Here is a 21339-nt window from a genome sequence, read left to right on the forward strand (position 1 = left end):
TATTTCAACAAAAGTCTTTTAATCACATTTATCACAAGAGTGATAAAACTAATGGAACGCACGAATTCCCGTCGCGAACAAGAATTCGAGTAATCCAATTCAAAACGAACTCAAATTATGTGTTAGTAGGCGTTGGACTAGTTATTAAACGTTATAATAACAAGTCCTAGCATCCCACCTACCGCACAAGTTAAAGAAAACAAAATTTGAAAAATTCATTTTTTTTTTTTCTTAAGATACAATATTAAATTTTCAAAATGCACTAAAAGAACTTGAACTTGTTAAAACTTTTTTTTTGTAACGCGTGAAACAGTTTGTGTATAAAAACTTTAAAATCACCAAAATACAGCAATATCCAATGAGCGGAAGGACACACAGAGCGTAAATTCTAAGTTTGAATGTCACGAAACTTACTTAACCCTTCTTACTCTAATAAATAAAACATGACCAACCTGTCACCTTAGTATATATAACTAAACATATGAAATAAGTAACTCATCCAATACACAATTACAAGCACAAGAAAAACAATCAGAAGACTCAAACTATAATAACTCATTAAACTACGTATGAATTAGTAAACTAATTACTCAAACAATTAATTAATCCTAACCATTGTATAACTACCCCTTTCTCTCTATTAGTCAGTTTCAAAGTTAGCTTATTGGTTTCGAGTATATAAACTAGTCCCACTGATCTTTTTTTTTTCCCGCTAGACGTGCGGCCGAAGGCTCAACACGTGGTTGCAGGGTGGCTCTGATACCAATCTGTAACGCCCCGAAAATCGAGCAGGCAGCTCAAAATAGCTCCTTTTATAAACAATAGACAGCAGCGGAATTACAAGGGCGTCACCGCCGTATTCCCTCTCCGGAGAATACAAGGCTTACAATTAAAATAAATAAACTATTAAAGCTTAAAACTATTTACAACTTATACTTATTATCCTCTATAAAGCCAATTTCTCACACTTGACCTTCCCCGATACCTGTACCTGAAAAAGAACGAAAGTAACGGAATCAGCCAACCACAGGCTGAGTATGACTCCAGTTCCCTCCACCGGCCTTATGTCATATTCTTTATTCAATAGAATAACTTACCAGAATACAGTATTCCCTGTCAGGGACCAACCCGGTATCCCCAAAAACATTATATGACTACCATACCAACAGGATATATATATTCATATGACACTGCTACCAGTATACCATTATTGAAAAGAGAAACATTATGGAGATCCACACTCACCCAGGTCTAAGACCCACCTCCATGTACACAGGAACAAAATAATTTCAGTAGGGCCAACGCCCCTTAGTTCTCATGGGCCAACGCCCTTTCTTTATATATATTTGGAGTACTCCCGGAGCCAACGCCCCCTTCTGTGTACACAGGTTACGACATAATGTCACCTCAAACCAATAATCGTATCCCGAATGCTACAATTGGCCAATTATGCAATATAACAAAAGTACCCTTATCACAGTCATATATTCATAAAACGGTAACTAATATAACATGTGAGCAGTATACAATCATAAGATGAAATTAACAATAAAACTAATATAACCAATTATTTCTAATCTCTTATTTCAAAGTAAATAAAGGTAAACAATTACTTATATCGACAAAGAGTCCCGAAATCATACCTTAATTACTATATAAGATGCTAATGTTACATATGAACTGATTGAGAACTATGTCGTCTATGTGCTCCGCCTTCCCGGTATTCCTCTTGCCTTGAATCCCATATTTGCTTTGTCAAAAAAAAGAATCCCATATTTGATTTCTATCAACGTAGTCCAATTCTTTCAATTTTTTCCTCCTCTTAGTGGTATAAAATATGAAGGGAATGATGCTTTGCCTAGGTGAGTCATCCCAACAATCCTACGTGGGTTTGTGTGGATTTTTCTTTTTTTTTTCTTTTTTTTTTGTAATAATCTAATAAAGTAGTAAAAATCGTAACGGTTCCGACTCGTATACTTTTAGACAAAAATACTAAAATGGAGCCGTCTTCGTGTATATAGAAAAATATACGAACTTAGTCTATAAAGTCTCTAATGGTCATATTAATATACATATCTTAAAATTAATTTTTTTCGGGGTATTACAACAAGTCTCTTTTATTATAAAAGCTCACCTTACTACCTTGGAGCATTTTTTGATAAGCTTGTCCGGAGATCTTTAGTCTTGAATTTCCTCCACCTTTTCTTGAGAACTCGAGAATCGAGTTTTTAGGGATATGCTCATTATCACCCATTTGAGAGTCTTTGATTATGTGCCAAATCAAAATTAGGAGAAGAATTTTCTTCGAGATTTATAGGAGTGCCATCATCCGAAATGCATGTATCCATGAGAGTGGAGTCAGAAAGTGGAGTCACGCAAGAGCCACAAGAAGATCCCCCGTTATCGTTTACCGAGATGTCCCCGGTATTATCATCAGGGATAGGTCTTTTACTCTCCCTAGTCATCTCTACCACTTTAATACTCCGTACCATACAAAAATATTTTTCCTAAATTCATGTAGGCTGAAGCCTTCATAGCCCACCTACTAGATCCGTCCCCGACTTACCTGAATTTAGGAAAAATATTTATTAGTTGCATAAAATTGAGTTTTGGTTTCTTCAACTTAATTTTTCAAAAGTGCATTTTGAAAGTTTGAAGCAACAAATCGAATATAGATTCACTTGTAGTTGCTTGTCCTACAAATCCTTACAGTGTTTCACTGTTTCTATTCAAATTCGTTATTATTTCACATATCCAATTACTCAAATAAAAATGTGTATATAACAATATTAAGTTGAATTATAAAGTTAAACCAAAAATTGTTGATAGATATGCTAAGATTGTTAGTGTAATACGTATGGAGTATGCGCCCTCAAGGTTTTTTTTTTTTTTTTTGCAACGATAAAGAAAGGTTCCTTACATAGTGCGTAGCCGATTCTCGGAGCTAGACATTATTACATAATCTGAAACAGAAATTAAACTAAGAATGGGGTTAGCAAAAACAAAAGGCTTCTTGAGGGGACGATCCGAGTTTGCCAAATGAGCGAAATTTTCTTTCTTCTTCTTTGTCAATTGGGCTTCAGGAGAGTACCTGCAACAAGACACACTTACACCTCGAGGACGTAGAGATTTACGGGAGAAAGACCTACTTGTAGAGCAAGTAGATACATTGTGTCTTGGAGATTCATCCCCGGCTATGATTCTTTTTGAAATTAAGGGGGTGTTTGGTTGGAGCTTTTGGAATGGATTGGAATGGATTCCGGCCATTCCAATGTTTGGTTGGAGCATTTTGGAATGGAGTTAGATACCTGATGGATTCTAACTCCATTCCAACCCCTTGGAATCCCATACCCATCTCTCTCCCCAAGTTTCCAACTCCATTCCACCCAACACATTATTATTCCCATACCCGGATTGAACCAAACAAGTTTAAATATGTATGGGGTTCTAACTCCATATCTCCTTGGAGTTGGAATCCATTCCATTATTATTCCAAGTCTCATTCAATAGGGGATTGTGTAATACAGAGTATGAGCCAACTGAAACTGATCCAATCCAAACTTAACCTAAATGATCCAACCTAAACTCGGCCTAAATGACTCACTTGCGAGTTTTAGTCCTGATCAGTCCATACAAAAAAGCTTCCTTCCTAGGGTTAAATCGGAAAAATCCAGGGAGATCTATGATTTAATTCTGCCTATTCTACTAGCTAAGGTCAATAAATGAGACAAGTACAGTATTCATATGCTCAACTTCTTCCAATTTAAAAGTCCCAAGAGAATCACAGGAATCTTGGTCCAGTCTCCTCCTTCAAATCATTCAGATGGACTCAGAATTGTACATTTAGTACTACTTTTGTATGTTTCTGAATTCATTAGATGCCTCAATTATTGTACTTACCCACATGATCCCTGATATAAGTGAAGTTTCGAATAGAGGTCTTGCTTAAGGCGGAATATCCATATTATCTATAAAACAGATTCAAATACTAGTACATGATAATAGAGGTAAAATCGTTGACATTTCCTAGACTACTTGTCATGTCATTTGGTATTTATTTGACCCGTCTTAAACAAGAATTTACGAGAAGCTTCAGTCACGATCCCAACAAAATCGGTCATGATGTCCTAACATCGGTTATTGCAACGTCTATTCTTTAGAATGTTTATGGAGAAGCAGACAATTCGTATGCAAGGAGACCGACCATATAAAAACCATGCATGAATAAGGAAAGGTAGAGACGTAGAGGGATAACCAGACAAGTCGAAGAAATTTGAGTACAATAGCATTAATTAACATAAACATATATGATTGAATCCCAAGGAGAAGATTAGTCTACAATCAAAGGCTATTTATGGCCCAGTCTCTACTTGTAACCCATGCCCAATATGAAAAATTTACCGGATTCTCAAAAATGGCCAAGTTACATAAGATTAGGTCAAAATTTTCTAGTTCCCGAATATCGGGAAAGAGCGTCTCCAAAGCACTCCTTAGGGGGGAAAAAAAACAAGAAGAATTCAACATGGTCATCTCGATTCCTTGGCAGAAATGAAATGGCTTTTACTACAGATATACTCTTACTAGCAATAGCATTGTCTTCCATTGCTTCCGAAGGTCAGATAGCTTAATATACCGAGCCACGGTGTGAAAAGCCCCGGGCTCAAAATTGCTTTTTAAGTATTTAGTCGTCGTCCTCACTCCCGAATGCTTGTTGCCTGCCTGACTTTGACCGCAGACTGGTGCCTGTTGGAAATGGTTCCTACAGCAGGATAAAAAATAATCAGCTGGTTTACTAGAATTAAGACAGCCCGATCACGATCCAGAAGGATATCTCAAGTGAGAAATTTATTATACGAGAAGGGAGTTAGTCCGGATGAAAAGGAATGAAATTTCATGCGCGAGGCTCCCAACACCGACTAACATAATAAACAAGGATAACAATAACATCGCTAAAATTATAGTATGCAACTAATTTTGGGCCCCAATACACATCATGAATTCATGATGCATGACAGGCTGACAGCCTTATCAAATTGAATGTCACAGCAATCTCATTAACGGTGACACACCGCCGATCAGGATGCATTAACAAATTCTGCAATCCGGCTAAGATGAATAGTTCAGTGATCAAGACCTCTAAACTCAACACATAATAGCCTTTTATCTCCTCTATTTGTTTACGTTTTCTTTTTTATCGGTTTTTTATGCAACGACATTCAGATGAGAGAAAAGTATTCAGAATGAGTTTCTTCTAATGTCATATGGTGGGGGCACCATTCACATGGGTACAACTCTGCAAAATTACGGTTAAATAGTCTTTTCCACACAAAAGATCACTTAAAGGGATACGTAAACAAACGGTTGAGGTACTTGACGTTGAGGATGACCAAAAAAGAGAATACGTAAACAAATTGCGATGACAGAGGGAGTACCAAGTCTGTTACGCCAAATGTTAATAAGAATTTCCTTTCTAGAGGCTAGCCATATATTCATGTAAGAACTTAAGACTTAAAGAGGGGTTTCCTATCTCGGATTTTCAATGTTATAGCGATACCGTTCTTAATATTCTCACTATAGTTAAACACCATATATCACAACATGCAATTACGCTATCCATATGATTCTTTCCTCAAATCAATCCTACTCGAAAGGCAATTTCCCCCTTGACTCAACTACGGAAACTCAAACTTCCGAAGTTCGCGTAAGAACACCACTTCGGCCTATACAACTACTCATATGAGGCCGTTGCATGCATACAGTGATCCTATTTCCTGATATATTTCGTAGTTCATATTATGGTTAGGTTGCCTGTATATATACACGCAAGACTATGAGGGTAACTCTTAACGTGTCAAAGTCACAAGTGCATTTAGCAGTCTGAAATGATGACGATGATGAAAGCAAAAGAATACGAATGGTTAGGGGATGAAGGACTACATCAGTCTCAAAATCAGGAGTACATAAAGATGAAAAAAATCAGTTCAATAGATCACTATGTCGAACCTGATCACCAGCATTTGGACCGTCAGTGTGAAACAGAATAGGGCGGCACCGTTTATCTTCATTCATCAAGCTCGAATTCTGGAAATGTGCAATAAGGGCTGACTTTCCTTGGATACGAGCATATGCAAGCGAAGCAACCTTTTCACTATTGAACTTCTCCCATTTTCTACCCTCAAACGTCTGGATACGATGATTTCCCAATTTAAAATTTCATCCAAAAATAAGGAAATATCTGTTCAGAACTATAAATGTAAATCTACATTACAAACCTGGTGAAATGGAACGATCTGAATAGGATCAATCATATTGATGAATGCGTAGCCCATGTTGCATTTATTCTGCCAATTAACATATATTAAGTCAAGAATAGTAAGATACCCACTCTCAGATCTTTAAGTTGTAGTTTTAAAACATCGGCCACTTCAAACAAATGTTCGTACCTTAAAATCGATTGGTAGATATATAAAATCATATTTTCCACGATGTTGTTCGTCAATTGTAGCCAAAAGCATTTTGGAAGTATACCTGAGATTTATAGACAAAAAACAGGTAAATACTTCTCATAAGAGAACTAGAATTAAAAGAAGCATTTTCCTCAAGCATATGGATCATGGTATCAAATGTATGCCGCAACACCAAATCATAACCGAGTGCCCTAGGTTTTGAAGATTACAAAGAAAGACTGCATTCTAAAGCGTATCGGACTATGGGCTGCATATATGAAACAACGATCAAGATTGGCTGCGACGATAAACTCCGGTAAGGTGTTAAATACAATGACATGCATTATGGAATATGGAGGTAATCAATCAGAAAATAAGCCATGCGTGCATGATGAATTAATTCACATACTTGTTAGGAATATTCTTGATCATTAAGGTTGTCCGAGTGTCATCGCCACGCAAAATACGTTCAACATTAAGCTCATAGTGCTTCCTGTCAGCATGGCTCAGATTAGTCTCATTCCTTCGAGTTCTAGCACGTTCGTTAGGAGAGCCAAAAGAAGTCGGAAGTGAATTCATCAAATTCCTTTCATGAAACATATGGCTCATATGCTGGGGTGAGCCTAATCCGCCATTTTTGGACACCTCATTAAAGCTAGCACGAGAAGATATATCTCGAGGATGAGACGGAGAAAATCCAGGAATACCCATACTCCTGATTGCACCCATTTGATAACCAGAAGCTTCATGGGATTCTCCGTTAAACATCTGTTGCCTATCCCAGAGTGAAGCTTTAATTACTGGTGCTGATCCAACTTGAAGTTGGTGCACCGGTGAACCCATATTCATCATAAGATGTGGAGCTCCAGGTGATCCATGGAGTCTTCCAATATGATGTGCATGATTATTGTTCAAATATGAAGGAGAGTTAGGTATGCGTAGCGTTCTTAAGTGATGTTGCTGGTACGAGTTTGACTTGCTTGCCATAGACTGAGGCATGTGGATTCCATTTGGAGAATATCCAAACCCTGGAAAAACAATGTACAAGCATTCACATAGTGACTTTCGAAACCAAAAATAATTTTAAACCAGTGCAACCACGAAAATAAATGTAAATTGACAAAAAAGATTGACATAAGTGAATGAAATCGAAAATGACTGCAGTATCTATTCCCTCAGAATAGCTATCTGCCGAAAATGTTAAGTAGACCTCAGAGGACTTGTAAAGGCAACCAGCCACATATTCGAAAGCTTTTGATTATTGCTCAACATTCATTCAGAAAGAAAAAAAAAAAAATTGAACACGCAAACAAGATATAGCATTCAGATGCTTACCGCCATCGTTTAGATCCAAGGCATGCCCATTTAAGCTGAGGCGACGAATGTCGAGGTTAACGTTATCTAGTGCTTTGGGACGGATATCATCAGCGATGCCAGACAAACTGTCCAAAGAGCGCTGCGGAATCCCATTAACCAAACTGTCCAAAGAGCGCTGCGGAATCCCATTAACCATATTGTGCAGAGGTACATGGGGAGAACGAGGATGGAAATTAGGGATACCCCGGCTATCAAGCTGCCCTAGGGGGAAAGCTTGCCCAGCTTCAAATCGACCAAATTCACTGCCAGCAGATGTCATTCTAACAGGTGATGGGTATCCATTAAAAAGACGAGGACTTTCATGCAGTGATGAGTCACCAACCATGGAACCATTTGGCCGTCTATTATTTGAATGCATCCGTGATGCATGATCAAGTGCATGAGCACCCCAAGGGTAGCCCACATTTCTTTGACCGGCCTGTAAATGGTCTTCTACTTCAAAATCTAGGTCTCCCTTGCCAAAAATCAGATCAAAGTCGTCCAGATCATCACCGCCATTGGCTTTATCCATGTGTCCCATCTCATCAGCAATTCCAGAGAAAAGGTCGTCTTCATCAGGAAGAAGACTGTTGATTGTCTGCTCTTCAATTTCTTCTGGTGATTTAAATCGTTCCAGCTCATCGTTTTGTGGAACGACACTTGAAGATTGACGAGATATAATCTTATTTGAAAGCCTCACTACAATGTCCAAGCAACAAAACCATTGTCAGCATAGCTAGTCATCATACGACAATTGACAAGGATTCGCATACTGATCTATCTAGCTTACCATGTAAAATCATTCAGAGGTGACACTGACTCTACCTAGGTTCGAACATATCGGTACAATAACTGCCCTTGTGAGTTGTGACTATTTTTACAACAAAGAAAAAATAACATATGACAAGAAGATAGGGTAAAAGCTTTTGCTTACATTTATGATGAACCAAATCAGACAAAGAACTCGAGAAGAGGCTACTCTCATTTTGAGCTCCATTGACGCCAACAACTTGACCGTTGTCTGCGTTGTAGCGTGCTGAATCGAAATACAAGTCAGACGGCATTGTTTTATTATGATTCACAGATCTAGAAAGCGTCCTATGCACACCAATACTTCCGCTTTCTCCAACTATATCAACCTTCTGCTCTTTTCCTACAGAAGGTTGCGAAATCGCCAAGCAATCAGACAGTTTACCAACAGCTGAAAGCTTCTCCAATGGAGATACAGTTACCATATTTTCTTTTCTTCCCGGTATATACACCAAACTTAAGTAATCACCTAAACCAGGCAAAACCAAAATTATTGAAGCTCAACAGCAGACAAGATTACATCCAAAAAACATGGATATTGCAATAATTCAAGAATAAATTAATAAATTCCCGGAATTTATAAACAATTGCAGACCCACTTCAGCTAATCATTCAATTCCTAAATTAATTTGACAGATTTCAGTCATTACATAGAATATAAACTAATAAATGCTGTAATAATTCAACTAGCATGCCTTATTACCATCCAAAATCTCATCACATTGTAAGACCGTCTTATTCTATAATTTCCGAAACTCCAAATTACAAGCTAAGATGCCAATCAAAAACCAACAAGCAAAAACAAATAAAAATTCAAACTTTAAGCTAATCCAAGATCTAAGAACAAACCCATTTTACCAAAAACAAAAATTAAGTACAAAATTAAAGTAAATCACTAAAAAAATGCTGAAAAAATTGCACAGAATACATAAAGAACCAATCTTTTTGTCTTTAAACAGCATAATTAGGGACCAACAAGTAAGGTCAAGAATTATATTAGCTACTTTTTCAAGTAAAAGATAGATTAAATTAAAAGATAAAAAAGTTTATACCTCTAAATTATAATGTTAAATTATTAAATTTAATTTATGATTAGCTCCTACTAAAGTTGAAAAGAAAGGAAGGGGACCAAAATTCAACAAGGTCATAATCATCAAATTTCAAAAGGAATCTCATTTTCCGCGTCCCTGATTATTATTTTATTATCATTACTTATACTTCAATTTTCATCCACCTAGAATTATATTATTATTACTTGCAAAAACTAAATAATACTCGCTCCATCCCAATCATTTGTTTACCCTCGATTAAAATATGGAACTAAAAAGGGATAAAATTATTTGATCACTTAATTAATGATATTGATTAGCCAATTATAATTAAACTAGGAGAATAATTAGGTGAGCAGCCAACAACCCCATAAAAAAAACTGCTTTCAGACCAACAAATGGATTAAATTAAAAATTAAAAAATGGGTTATTTTTAAAATTAAAAATAAAAATAAAAAGATCCAACATTCGATAATTTTACATACGGATAGATCGGAATTTCCTACAAAAAAACCATAAAAAATAATTAAAAAAAAACCCAAAAATAATTATAAAAAAAAAATTTACCTTAAAATTCTTGAGAAAGTACAACCACCATGAAATTCAATTCAACATATGTGCTTCAACTACACTCCAAATTAAAGTGAAAAGAAAAAAAAAAGTCAAAATTTTGGGAAGAAATTCAAGAGATCTTCAGCATTTGCAAAATATTTAAGCTTTATTTGATTAATTAAATACTAAATTGTAATTTTTTTTAAAAAAGTGAGAGATGGGGAAAGTTTCTAGTACAGAGAAGAAAACCCAATAAATTTTCTGAACGGAAAATTGAGTTTTAAAAATTGTGTACTTGGAGTAAATTATAGTAAGATGTTTGTAGAGAGAGAAAGTAGAAGAAGAAAAAAAAAAGTAAAAGAAAAGAAAGAAGGAGACAAAACAAAAAAGTAGTTCAATGTTTATGTTTAATAGAGAGAAATAGAGATAGAGTTAAGAGGGAGTTTATCTTCTTTTGTGTTTTTTTGTGTTTGGTTAAATGGATGAGGTTTGACACATGAATCACTTGTGGAGTTGTGGGACTTGTGGGTTATGAAATAGAGTCGGTCTTCCGTAAAATTGTTTTGAAATAGGGTCGGTCTCCCGTAAAATCGTTTTAAGATTTTAATGTATTATTGTGGAAAATCGTAATTAGTGGAAGTTTTTTTTAGGTAAATAAAATATGCTTATGTAAATGGTTTTATACAAGGATGTTGTATGTAATATTTTGTGGGTATATTGTTCGATTTAATTTGAATTCGATGAGTTAGCGATGTGGTTACCAGTGGGCTCGGGTAATCTCGATTTTCAAAAATGTGAAGGTTTTTCTCTTTTTGCTAAAACAACTTCAAAATAGACAAAAATGTGTGTGTCACAGTCTAATTGTTTGTTCTAAAGTATTTTGAAGATGAATAAATTAGGAGGAAAATTAGGGATGGTATAATATATGGTTGAGGAATTGAGGGTATAAGATTTTATTAGGTATGATGATGATATTGGTATTTGGAAGTGATATAATATAAGGTCAAGAAATTAAGGGTATATATGATGAATTGGTATTGTAATAGGATTAGGAGGAGTAGGAGTAGAGGAGAGTAATTGGTAGTGGTATTGGTTTAGAAAAGGGATATCTTGTTAGCTGTGGATTGTGATTAATTGATGGTAAAGCAACGTTTGTATGAATTCATCCATGATGGGTGTGCAAGTTGTTTTTATTCTTGGAAAAAATCCCTAAATTTTAGGGTTGTGTTTATGCTTACAGAAAATCTCTAAATTTTAGGGTAAGGAAAGTGTTAATATGAGGATTTCATTTTGACGTATTTATGATTAGAATAGTGGTTTTTAAATAGTGGACTAGTCAAGGTTAGAAAAGAGTATTGTAAAATTTATATTGTGATGTTTAGTTGTAAGTTTAATATAAAGTTGTATTGTGATTAAGTCGTTTTGAGCTCAAACACGGATTTGGTTTAGAGCTTGTTGAGCCTAAAACACCGAGGCTCGAGCTTAGATTAAGATTTGTTTGCTGTTATATTCTTTTTATTTTCTTAATTGTTAGATCTAACATTTTTAAAAACTACTATACTAAAATACTAAAATATAATTATAAAACCAAAACAACTATAGTTAAAAAAAATATTTAAATTAAACTATAAGAAAATTAAACGGCTCAAACGAATTTTGTTTCAGTCTTGCTGAGCTCAAGATTTACTCGAATATTATACTCAGGATCGGAATTAAGATTAATTTGACCGAGCTCCAACCAAACTTTGATAAAATCATTTCCGAAATCTCAACATAGAATATTTAGGTCTTCGTATAGGAAGAAAATCCTCTCCAGTAGGCAGCTCTCTCCAGTACTGCCTGGTACTTTTTTAGGGTTCGGATTTTTTTTCAAATCGTTCTAACGGTTAACTGTTTTAAAGAGGTAGAAAGATAATAATAATTTTATATTGTTGTATTAGAGAAAATGTAAGATAATGAAGAAAAAGATAATGGAGATGATTCATCCCTCATATATGTGACCTTTGTATCTGTTTAAGGGTTTTTCTATCCTATGCCCACTAGGCATAAGATAAGAAACTCAAAAAGGAAAGAATTAAATGATATTTTTATGGGAAATTGCAATATCCCATCACTTTTACTTATCTTTACAATAAATTCATTTTTTGGTTTTTTATCCTATGCCTAGTGGACATAGGATAGAAAAACCCTTTGTTTAATTAGTCAAAGATGGTCTTACATTCAAGTTTTTTTTTTTTTTTTTTTTTTTTTAGGTAAGAAAACTAGGTTAATCCTCTAGGGTAGGACCAACATATCTCATCCTTTTGAATGAGGGAGGTAAGTTGAAGCCACCGGCTATCAAACCTTATATTATTACGTTTGGCAAAGGCGGTTTTGCACACTTTTGTTACCCTCTAAGAGGAAAATGGATCTTTTCTACGGAGTATTTCTTTTTTCTCCATTTCTTCTCACAATCTCCTTAAATAATAATTTCTTCTTTCATCTTCATTTTCCTTTATTTTTATGCGTAAATTTAGAACCGTTAGATATTGTCAATATGCGATTCGGGCCATTAATTAATACTTGCCTCTCCATTTCTTTTAAGGAAATGGAGAGAAAATACGATAATAGGCGAGCCAAAAGTTAATCCCATGCAAGATTATTTTTCGTTTCACTCTTAGCACTAGAGATATACTTCGTCTTGATCAACAGGGGGGAACCTACATAGTAGCAAAGGGTAGCACTCGCTACCCCAAATTCCTAGAAAATGGTTAAGATTATCGACTTTTGCTACCCCAATTTTTTTAAATATGCACCTTAACATAAGTATAAAACAACATTAGGAAAATTCGCTACCCCAAAATTTTATTTCTAGGTTCGCCCCTGTTGATCAATCAGTAAAATGTAAACAATAAAGTGTCGCCAATCTAAAATTATGCTCATTGTGATTGGCGTTACATAATAAACAATCCGCCTCGTAACATTACACATACGGATTTTCTAGGAAGGATCCTCTTTATTTTTTTCTTTCCATTTCTTGTCTATTCTCTCTCACATTCCTATATTATAATTATTTCTCATTTATCTCATCAACCATTTGCACCGTTAGATCGTTTTAAGATAAAAATCCAGACCGTCGAGAAGAAATACAAGGAAATGGAGAGAAGAATAAATGGAGATAATCTAAATTGTTTATTTTCGATGTCAAAAATGGTTATACTTGGATGAGAAAATGGTCTATCTACATGGATTAAGTGATTGACCGTTATCTATCGCCATCGTTAGTTCATCTATCAATCTATCTTACATTTGATATCAACATTCAACAATGTCACTTGAAACGTTCATGTTATTATTAACTACTCTGTAATAAGACTACTGTTACGCTACTACGTGTAGTTCAACTTCATTTAATTCAACTCATCTTTTTACAAATAACTTTTATTTCAACTTCATTCAATTTATCTTAGCTCAATTCAGTTAATTTAATTCTGTCAGAAAAAAACACATGACCTAACTATATACTGTATTAAATTCAAATTTTGGGAAAGTGCAACATTAATAAGGTGACTTCAACAAGGCAGTGTGCATTAAGTTGATGCAGTAAGAAATTAAACAATATTAAGGTGATTTGTCATTACGCACTTTACTCTTCTTATCCTAATTTCCAAGTGTAGGTAGATGTTGGTTTCTTTCATACGTGAACCACATTTAATCGTTTTCAGCGTCCGATCGAACGTTAAACATTGTAGAGAAATGACATCCCACCACCTCACAAAATTGAGGTAATCCTTAAGGATTTCATTAATTATGACTATGACTTTTTAATCAATGAGTTAGGGAATTTATTTTAACTTCGTTAAATGTCATAGGGATCCATTCATTATGGGTGAATTTTGCTTTTTTGGTAAAATTATGAAATGATGAAATTCACTTGGATTTTGTATTTAGTGGGAAGGTAATTACTACTTCACCCGTTTCAATCAAAACTTATCTATTATCTAAATTATAAGTGAATTAGATTTTGTGCCCGTGCGTTGTACGGGTTTCAAATTTGTCTTTCCTCTATATCATTTTAAATGATACGTAATAGTTGTGTTTCAATTACTCAAATAAGGTACTTTGTACCGTTTTCCCAAATTTTCGAAATTTAATTTTAAACTAAATAACTATGTCAAACAATAACACATGGGATTTGCATGATTATCTCATATATCGTAAAACTAACACTCATGCTTGTTTACTTGCACATAGTCTTCAAATATATTTTGTAAAACTGAATAAATTACTGCGAAATATTGGAATACTGTATGGTCTGTATCTTATTAAATTATACATTGATTCATAAGGCCAAATACTAACTAACCTCTTTTTGTATACTAATAGCTGTATAAATAAAATTATTGAATAATAGGCAGATATGAGAACACTTCAGTTTTGTTGCATCTGTTGCATGTATTTGGGGCTCCCCTTGAATGATGGAGGCAGATATATCCTCTGGCCGATCGCTATCCCCATAGCGTCTCCTTGTGTAATCATGACTTTCTTAGTTGGATTATGTACTTTGCATAGTCTTGTCACACGAACCTTGATTTTCCAGTCGTTACTGCCGGAGTCTTCGTTGTCAGGCGGTGTTGGTCTTAGTTCATTGATCAGCGAATAAGATCTGTTGCAAAGAAAAATTCAAGTTAATATAAATTAACTTAATACTGACGGGATGCAAGAGCGAAAACTATACATGGAGAACATACCTTGGTGCCATGTTTGCTTAAAGAGGTTGCAGGATATTTTTTTTTCCACGGGTAAGTTTAACATTGAAATTAGTTTCTTTATATAGTGTATTTAGAATCTATCTATTTCTCTAGGAATAGGAATTTATGAGTTAAAAGATAAAAGTCCACAATTAGCGATTTTCAATATTTATTAATTTTATATTATATTTTTTTTGCATGAGGTAGTGGCCTTGTCACAAATAATGGCCATATATTCACCTAGAACAATCGTTTATTGTGTATAACTTGGACTCTGTTGGTCCGACACTTAGAATTTTTTTTTGTTTTTTACTATCAAATCAATTTTTAATTTCTACTTTTCTATGCCAGATAATAAAAGAGATAATAAAAGAGCCAGTAGTTACTGTGTAAGACGGTCCCATAATGAAAAAACATAACCTATTTATTAGTAATAAATGAACAATTTTTTTTGCAAAAGGGGACCGTCTCGCAGAGTAAGACCGTCTTATACTATAATTTGTGTAAAAGAGCGGTCTCTCTTAAGAGATGCTTTCTAAAAACCATTGGGACTATGGGAGCACGCCTTAGGTATTGATGGACTCTTTATGATTAAAATGACTACAACATACTTCTACAATAACATATGTAGAAGTTTGTTTTTGTCAAGAGTTTTATATAGTCTATATCTCACTACATGAGAAGAACCGTTTCATAAAAATAGATCGGCTATGCGTCGCAATAGACACATACAGTACTTGTTTCAATCCCAAATTTATGGTTAATCTAACGACAACAGTTACTCAAGTATCTTAATATAATAGTATGACTTCCAGTTGCCTATATTGTTTTGTGCTCTTTTCATTTTAATCTAAGCACTGATCTCAAATTTTGCACCATCTAATATGGCTCGAAAAAACGGCACATCTCCTATTTACTAAATGAATAGGAGATCTCTATCATTTTCCCGCCAACATGCATAATCTCAAAAAAAGAAACTAATGATATGTTCATTCACTAAATAAGGAAACTAACAATTACAATTTAATTCATCTATTATATTTTCATTTCAATTAATGTTTTCATCAAATTATATTATTTTCACTAAACTCTAAGCTATAATATTTTAATTAAAATAAAATAAAATTGATATAAAACTATAATTTGCAAAATCTTTTACTGATGTTATTATTAGATAATGAGTTAACCCATATTCCGTATAAAATTAAAACTAGAAATCGTTGTTATTACTTTCGTGACAAAAAAAATTGAAAAAAAAAAAATTGAAACTTATTAGCTTTATGCTATAAAATTATTTTCATTTTGTTCCGGGTGTAATTCCAGAGCAAGTATCGTTACCACCCGTGGCTTGTAGAGTAATGCCTTTGGTTGGATTCTTCTTGTCCTTATCGTTCCTCTCGGCCTCTCCTGCAACAATGAACGAACTGAGGGCTTGGCTTTGTGCCAAGCGTACTCACTCCGACGCCCAAGTCAGTAAACTCAAGGGATTAAGTTGTGTTACTTGGCTAGATATGTATTGTAGAGAGATGAGGAAGATAATACCAGTTTATGTGTGATATTAGGTTTAGTTGTGGGATCCTTTCCTCAATGAAGGTTGAGGAGTATTTATAGGCTTTCACCTTTTGTCACGTAGTGGCCAAGTGGCCAAGTGGCTTTATCAGGTGGAAAGACCGTTCTACCCTCGGCCGATGGACTTACGGCAGGCCGGCCGAGGGTCTTGGATGTGAGTACGCGGATATGTGCCCCGGCTGGCGGGTTGCCATGCCGAGACCTGGCTAGCGGGCCGATGGGCTGCATCGGCTACGCAGTCTAAGTCGTTGACTTGCTGTGGATATCTTTGACCTTGCTCAGTGTGTTGACTTGGTCAGCGGTGCAGAATATGCCCCATCAATTTGCCCCCAGCGTAGTCTATGCCGTGGTATGGGCTCCGATGTATGCCGAGCGTATATTCTGCAGAGTAAATTTCGAAAATCTTTCTGTATCGGTGTCTCCTGGTGTATCGGCGTGGCTCTTGTTAGGCCGCTTCATATACCATATCCCCCCTCCACATGGATGCGTAAAGGGTATCCGATGTGGAAAAGAACATGACGCTGGCCGAGACCAGTGAGAGTGCTTGGTTGATTTGGATTGCCCCGCCGTGCTTCCCGGCTTGGTTGATCGATGGCGGCGGAGACTAGGTACCTAGGAATCTGTTGAGGGAGATGAACAGTCGAAGAGATGTGAATAGGCGTGTTGAAGACGTTTGGTCACCGTTGCATTGATTGACATTCAACCGTGCGACGATTGACATTCCGCGGTTGCATGCGCGACACGTGTGTGTTCGCCGATTGGTTGACGCTTCATGGGTCGTGCCCCTGATTGGTCCTTCTTCATGGGCTTTTCTCTATAAATAGGGTAGTTATTCCGTGATTTTGGCCTCCATTTTATTTTCGAAAATTTTTCTCTAAAATCTTCATCTCTCCAAACTTTCAAGGGTTTTCCTCTTCTTAATCTTCGGAGTACTTGATCCGGCGAGCGTTTTTTTTTAAGGTAAACAAGCAAACTTTTCATTTTCCTTGCTAATAATTTGTTGTGAATCATGTCTTCTGCTGATGCTGGACCTAGTAAACCTGCGTCGGGGGGCCCGAGGTCTCCTTCTCCTGAAGTTGATCCTCAAATTCTGGAGGAATGGGAGGATTCTGACTCTTTTGGTGATCTTGGTGATGATTTTGGTGATGATGCGGAAAGGTCTCGCCCTAGTGAGGGGAGACGGTACGTCATGGATCACGGCTATGTCTGTAAGATCCACCTTGATCGTGCTTGGTCCCGTGAGCTTGCCGTTGCTCCGTGGAAACTTCTCGAGGATCATTTTTTCTTTGGTAGGGGGTACGAAATTGTTATCCCTGAGGAGGGTCAGGCCGTATGTTGTCCTCCGTCGGGCTGTACTGGCGTATACCTCCGGCATTTGGAGTACGGGCTCCGGTTCCCGCTGAATGGGTACGTTGTGGCCATAATTAGAGCCATGAACGTTGCTGTTGCCCAACGCACCCGCCGCCATGAGGACCATAATTGGCTTTGTCCGCTTTGTCTTTTTAAAGGAGAGGCTCCGACGGTGAATTTATTCCGCCGACTCCATCATCTCAAACAGTCACTCTCTGGCCGTGTTGGATGGTACAGTGTACAGACGGAGCAGGGTTATGTCTCTGCCGACAAACCTTCTTCTTGCAAGGACCGCAAGGTCGGTGGGTGTATGTTAAAGTGCCGAATGACTATCCGCCGCCCCGCTCCTTCCAAAGACCAGGTTAATTTACGGTGTGAGACTAGGGCGGAGCATGACAGATGGGTCACTCGGAAGCATCTTAAAATGGATGCTAGCGGGGTCCCTCTTACGGAGGATGAGGGGCGGCAATGAGGCTCTTTGAGGTGGACAAGCGTGGGATGCCGAAAAGATGGATTCCCCGACGCGAGATCATTCTTCGGATGAGCCGCTTTGCTATGTCGGCCTCATACCGGCCCTAGCACGGGGTGAGTGGGGTCGGTGTGAGGCCCTCCGCCGCTCTCAATGTTTCTTTGTCTTCGAATTTCGATTCATTTCTTCTTCTTGACTCTTGCTTTGTTTCTTTCGTAGACCACTTTGGACCGGACCTATCCGAGGATCTTCTTCGGAGAATGGGGCCGCACAAAGATAAAATCGTTCTTGACATGCATCCCAAGGTCTGCAGCCCATGACCGCAGGTGTCGCCGGACGATCTCATGGAACAAATGCGGCTGAAGGTCTTGAGCAAAGAGGAGGCGCGGCGAGGGTTGTTAGCGGCGTGGTGCGTCGGACGCGACGCGAAACAAGGCCCTCGGTGGCAACGGCGTCGACACCGGCTTCAACTCCCATCCCCTCCCTTAAAAAGATGGAGATTGTTGAGATTCCCGATGAGGGGGATTCGACGCAGGCATCTCCCCTTATCCGTAAGAGGAAAGGGACGCTTCTACCGCAAGGAAGTGTCTTCTCCGGTCAAGAAGGCCAAACATGGTACCTATCTAGCTCGTGGCTTAAATTCAGCCGTGCCACTAGGTATTTCGATGGGTCGATATCGACGTCGCGATGTTTTAACCGACTTCGCAGATCGGCCGCGATCGGCTATTGCCCACGTTGGGCGGCGGGCGGTGGGGTCCTCTGCACAGGTTGGTGGTCAAGGCACCACCGTCAACCCTTCATCCCAGAAGGCTTTCGTCTCCCAGCCGCAGGCTAGTGGCCAGATTGCTACCACCGTCTCTTCATCCCAGAAGGCTTCCGTCTCCGAGCTTATAGAGGAGGGTACGAAGCTTATTAGGGAGCTGGCGAGGTGGAACGTGGCTACCGCTGCTCGTCTCAGGGAGCAAGAGAAGGCCGTGGCTCGGGCTGTTCATGAGCGTAATGCCACTAAGCGGTGGGCCGCATCGGCGAAGCGGGTCTCCTCAATGAGCAGAGGCTTAGGGAAGGAGCTGAGAAGGCGCTCTTGGCAGAGGGAAAACTCAGGGAGGACGCTGAAAAGGAGGTCCTTGCTGAGAGGGCTAAAGCCGAGGCTGCGGCTGCCGAAGCTGCGGAACTGCTGAGGAAATGTGAGCTCGCTCAGGGGCGTGCCGACCTCTACCTCAAGCAGAGGAATGAGTCCCGGGACCTGTTTAAGGCTCAGGCGGAGGTGGTTCGGGGCAGAGATGCCATTATCAAGCAAAAAGAGGCGGACATCGAGATGCTGCAAACCGACATGCTTCCCAAACTGTGCGCCAAGTTCCGGGATTTGGCCGAAGACGCTGCTAGGGAAGTTATCGGGGAGCTTTTCCCTCTTGATGGTTCCTTCCCGTGGGGCAGGTTCGACGCGTTGCTTGATGACAAGCTCGAGGCTAAGGAGAAAGCCGCGGTGGAGAAGGCCAAGGAGGCGGTGAAGGCGAAGATGGAGAGGAGGCGGCGCGGAAAAGGCGACTCTTCTTTGAGAAGGCTAGGGTAGCTAAAGAAGAAGCCGAAAGGATGAGGGCAAAGAGGATGCTTTGAGGCCAAGGCCGAGGCCGCCGAAGAGCTGCTGGGTTACTCGAGGAAGATGCGGCTTGATGAGAACAAGTTTACAACAGATCTGTTTCAGCTCCTCACGTGCTACCACGTGCTGCTTGATGAGAACAAGTTTACAGCAGATCTGCTTCAGCTGTCCGGGGGTCAACTACTCAGCCCTTCCTTCCTGCTGCCTCTTGATACATGAACATAGTGATAGTTTTTGTCTTCTTTTTGTACAACCTCGGTAGGTCGTGTTTCGGCTTATCCCTATGGGGACGGCCGTCGTCCGTATTCTTTTCACTTGTAATTTTGTAACTTATCTTCTAATAATGGTTCATTTCTTTCGCCTTCGGCTTGGCCGAGGTCTTTATCTTATCCTTGTCAGAATTGTCTTCCTGTATTCCTAATTGAGCGCCCCTTTTGTTTCCGCCTCGGCTTGGCCGTGGTCGTTTTAGGGTGCGTATCTCAACTGTGTTTCGACGCTTCCAAGACACTTCGTCTGTTTCTGCGAGTGTAGCGTGTGGTGGCCGTTACTGTCATGGTATCCACCTTATGAGGGTGATTGCCGCTCTTGTTGGATGGGCAGTGTGGGCCGGCACTGGTTTCTTGACAGAGACCGCCGCTCTTGCCGGTATGACAGTATGAGCCGGCGTCTGTTTCTTGATAGAGACCGCCGCTCTTGTCGGTATGACAGTGTGAGCCGGCGTCTGTTTCTTGATAGAGACCGCCGCTCTTGTCGGTATGACAGTGTGAGCCGGCGTCTGTTTCTTGATAGCGTGTTACGTGGCGTCTACCACTTGGAGTGACTGCGACGGCATCAAACCTCTTGGGGTGACTGCCGTGGCGTCTACTACTTGGGGTGATCTGCGACGGCGCTAATTTCTTGACGAGAAATGCCGCTCTTGTCGGTATGACAGTGTGAGCTGCGGCGTGTTTATTGATAGCGTGTTACGTGGCGTCTACCACTTGGAGTGATCACGACGGCATCAAACCTCTTGGGGTGATCTGCCGTGGCGTCTACTACTGGGGTGATCTAACGACGGCGCTAATTTCTTGACAGAGAATGCCGCTCTTGTCGGTATGACAAAGGTGTGCTGCGGCGTCTGTTTATTGATAGCGTGTTACGTGGCGTCTACCACTTGGAGTGACTGCGACGGCATCAAACCTCTTGGGGTGACTGCCGTGGCGTCTACTACTTGGGGTGACTGCGACGGCGCTAATTTCTTGACAGAGAATGCCGCTCTTGTCGGTATGACAGTGTGAGCCGGCGTCTGTTTCTTGATAGCGTGTTACGTGGCGTCTACCACTTGGAGTGACTGCGACGGCATCAAACCTCTTGGGGTGACTGCCGTGGCGTCTACTACTTGGGGTGACTGCGACGGCGCTAATTTCTTGAC

At 38.8% G+C, this 21339-nt stretch overlaps 1 protein-coding gene across 2 annotated transcripts; it reads right to left on the reverse strand.

Moving 5' to 3' along the window:
- Window positions 1–4261: 4261 nt before the first annotated feature.
- On the reverse strand, window positions 4262–11207 carry LOC141601924 (protein MEI2-like 1). Of its 2 annotated transcripts, none has more exons than XM_074422232.1 (8): window positions 10229–11207; window positions 8737–8955; window positions 7782–8501; window positions 6856–7474; window positions 6444–6528; window positions 6273–6341; window positions 6004–6183; window positions 4262–4759 (listed from the first exon to the last, which is right to left on the reverse strand). In XM_074422232.1, the coding sequence occupies exons 2-8, from the start codon at window positions 8864–8866 to the stop codon at window positions 4682–4684; spliced, it is 1881 nt and encodes a 626-aa protein (XP_074278333.1). In that variant the 5' UTR covers window positions 8867–8955; window positions 10229–11207; the 3' UTR covers window positions 4262–4681. The 2 variants fall into 2 exon arrangements, with proteins under 2 accessions (XP_074278333.1, XP_074278332.1); XM_074422231.1 differs by having other exon boundaries at window positions 8737–9081; window positions 10229–11177.
- Window positions 11208–21339: the final 10132 nt, after the last annotated feature.

This window comes from Silene latifolia, chromosome 1 (genome assembly GCF_048544455.1).
Source record: "Silene latifolia isolate original U9 population chromosome 1, ASM4854445v1, whole genome shotgun sequence".
Lineage (NCBI taxonomy): Eukaryota > Viridiplantae > Streptophyta > Magnoliopsida > Caryophyllales > Caryophyllaceae > Silene > Silene latifolia.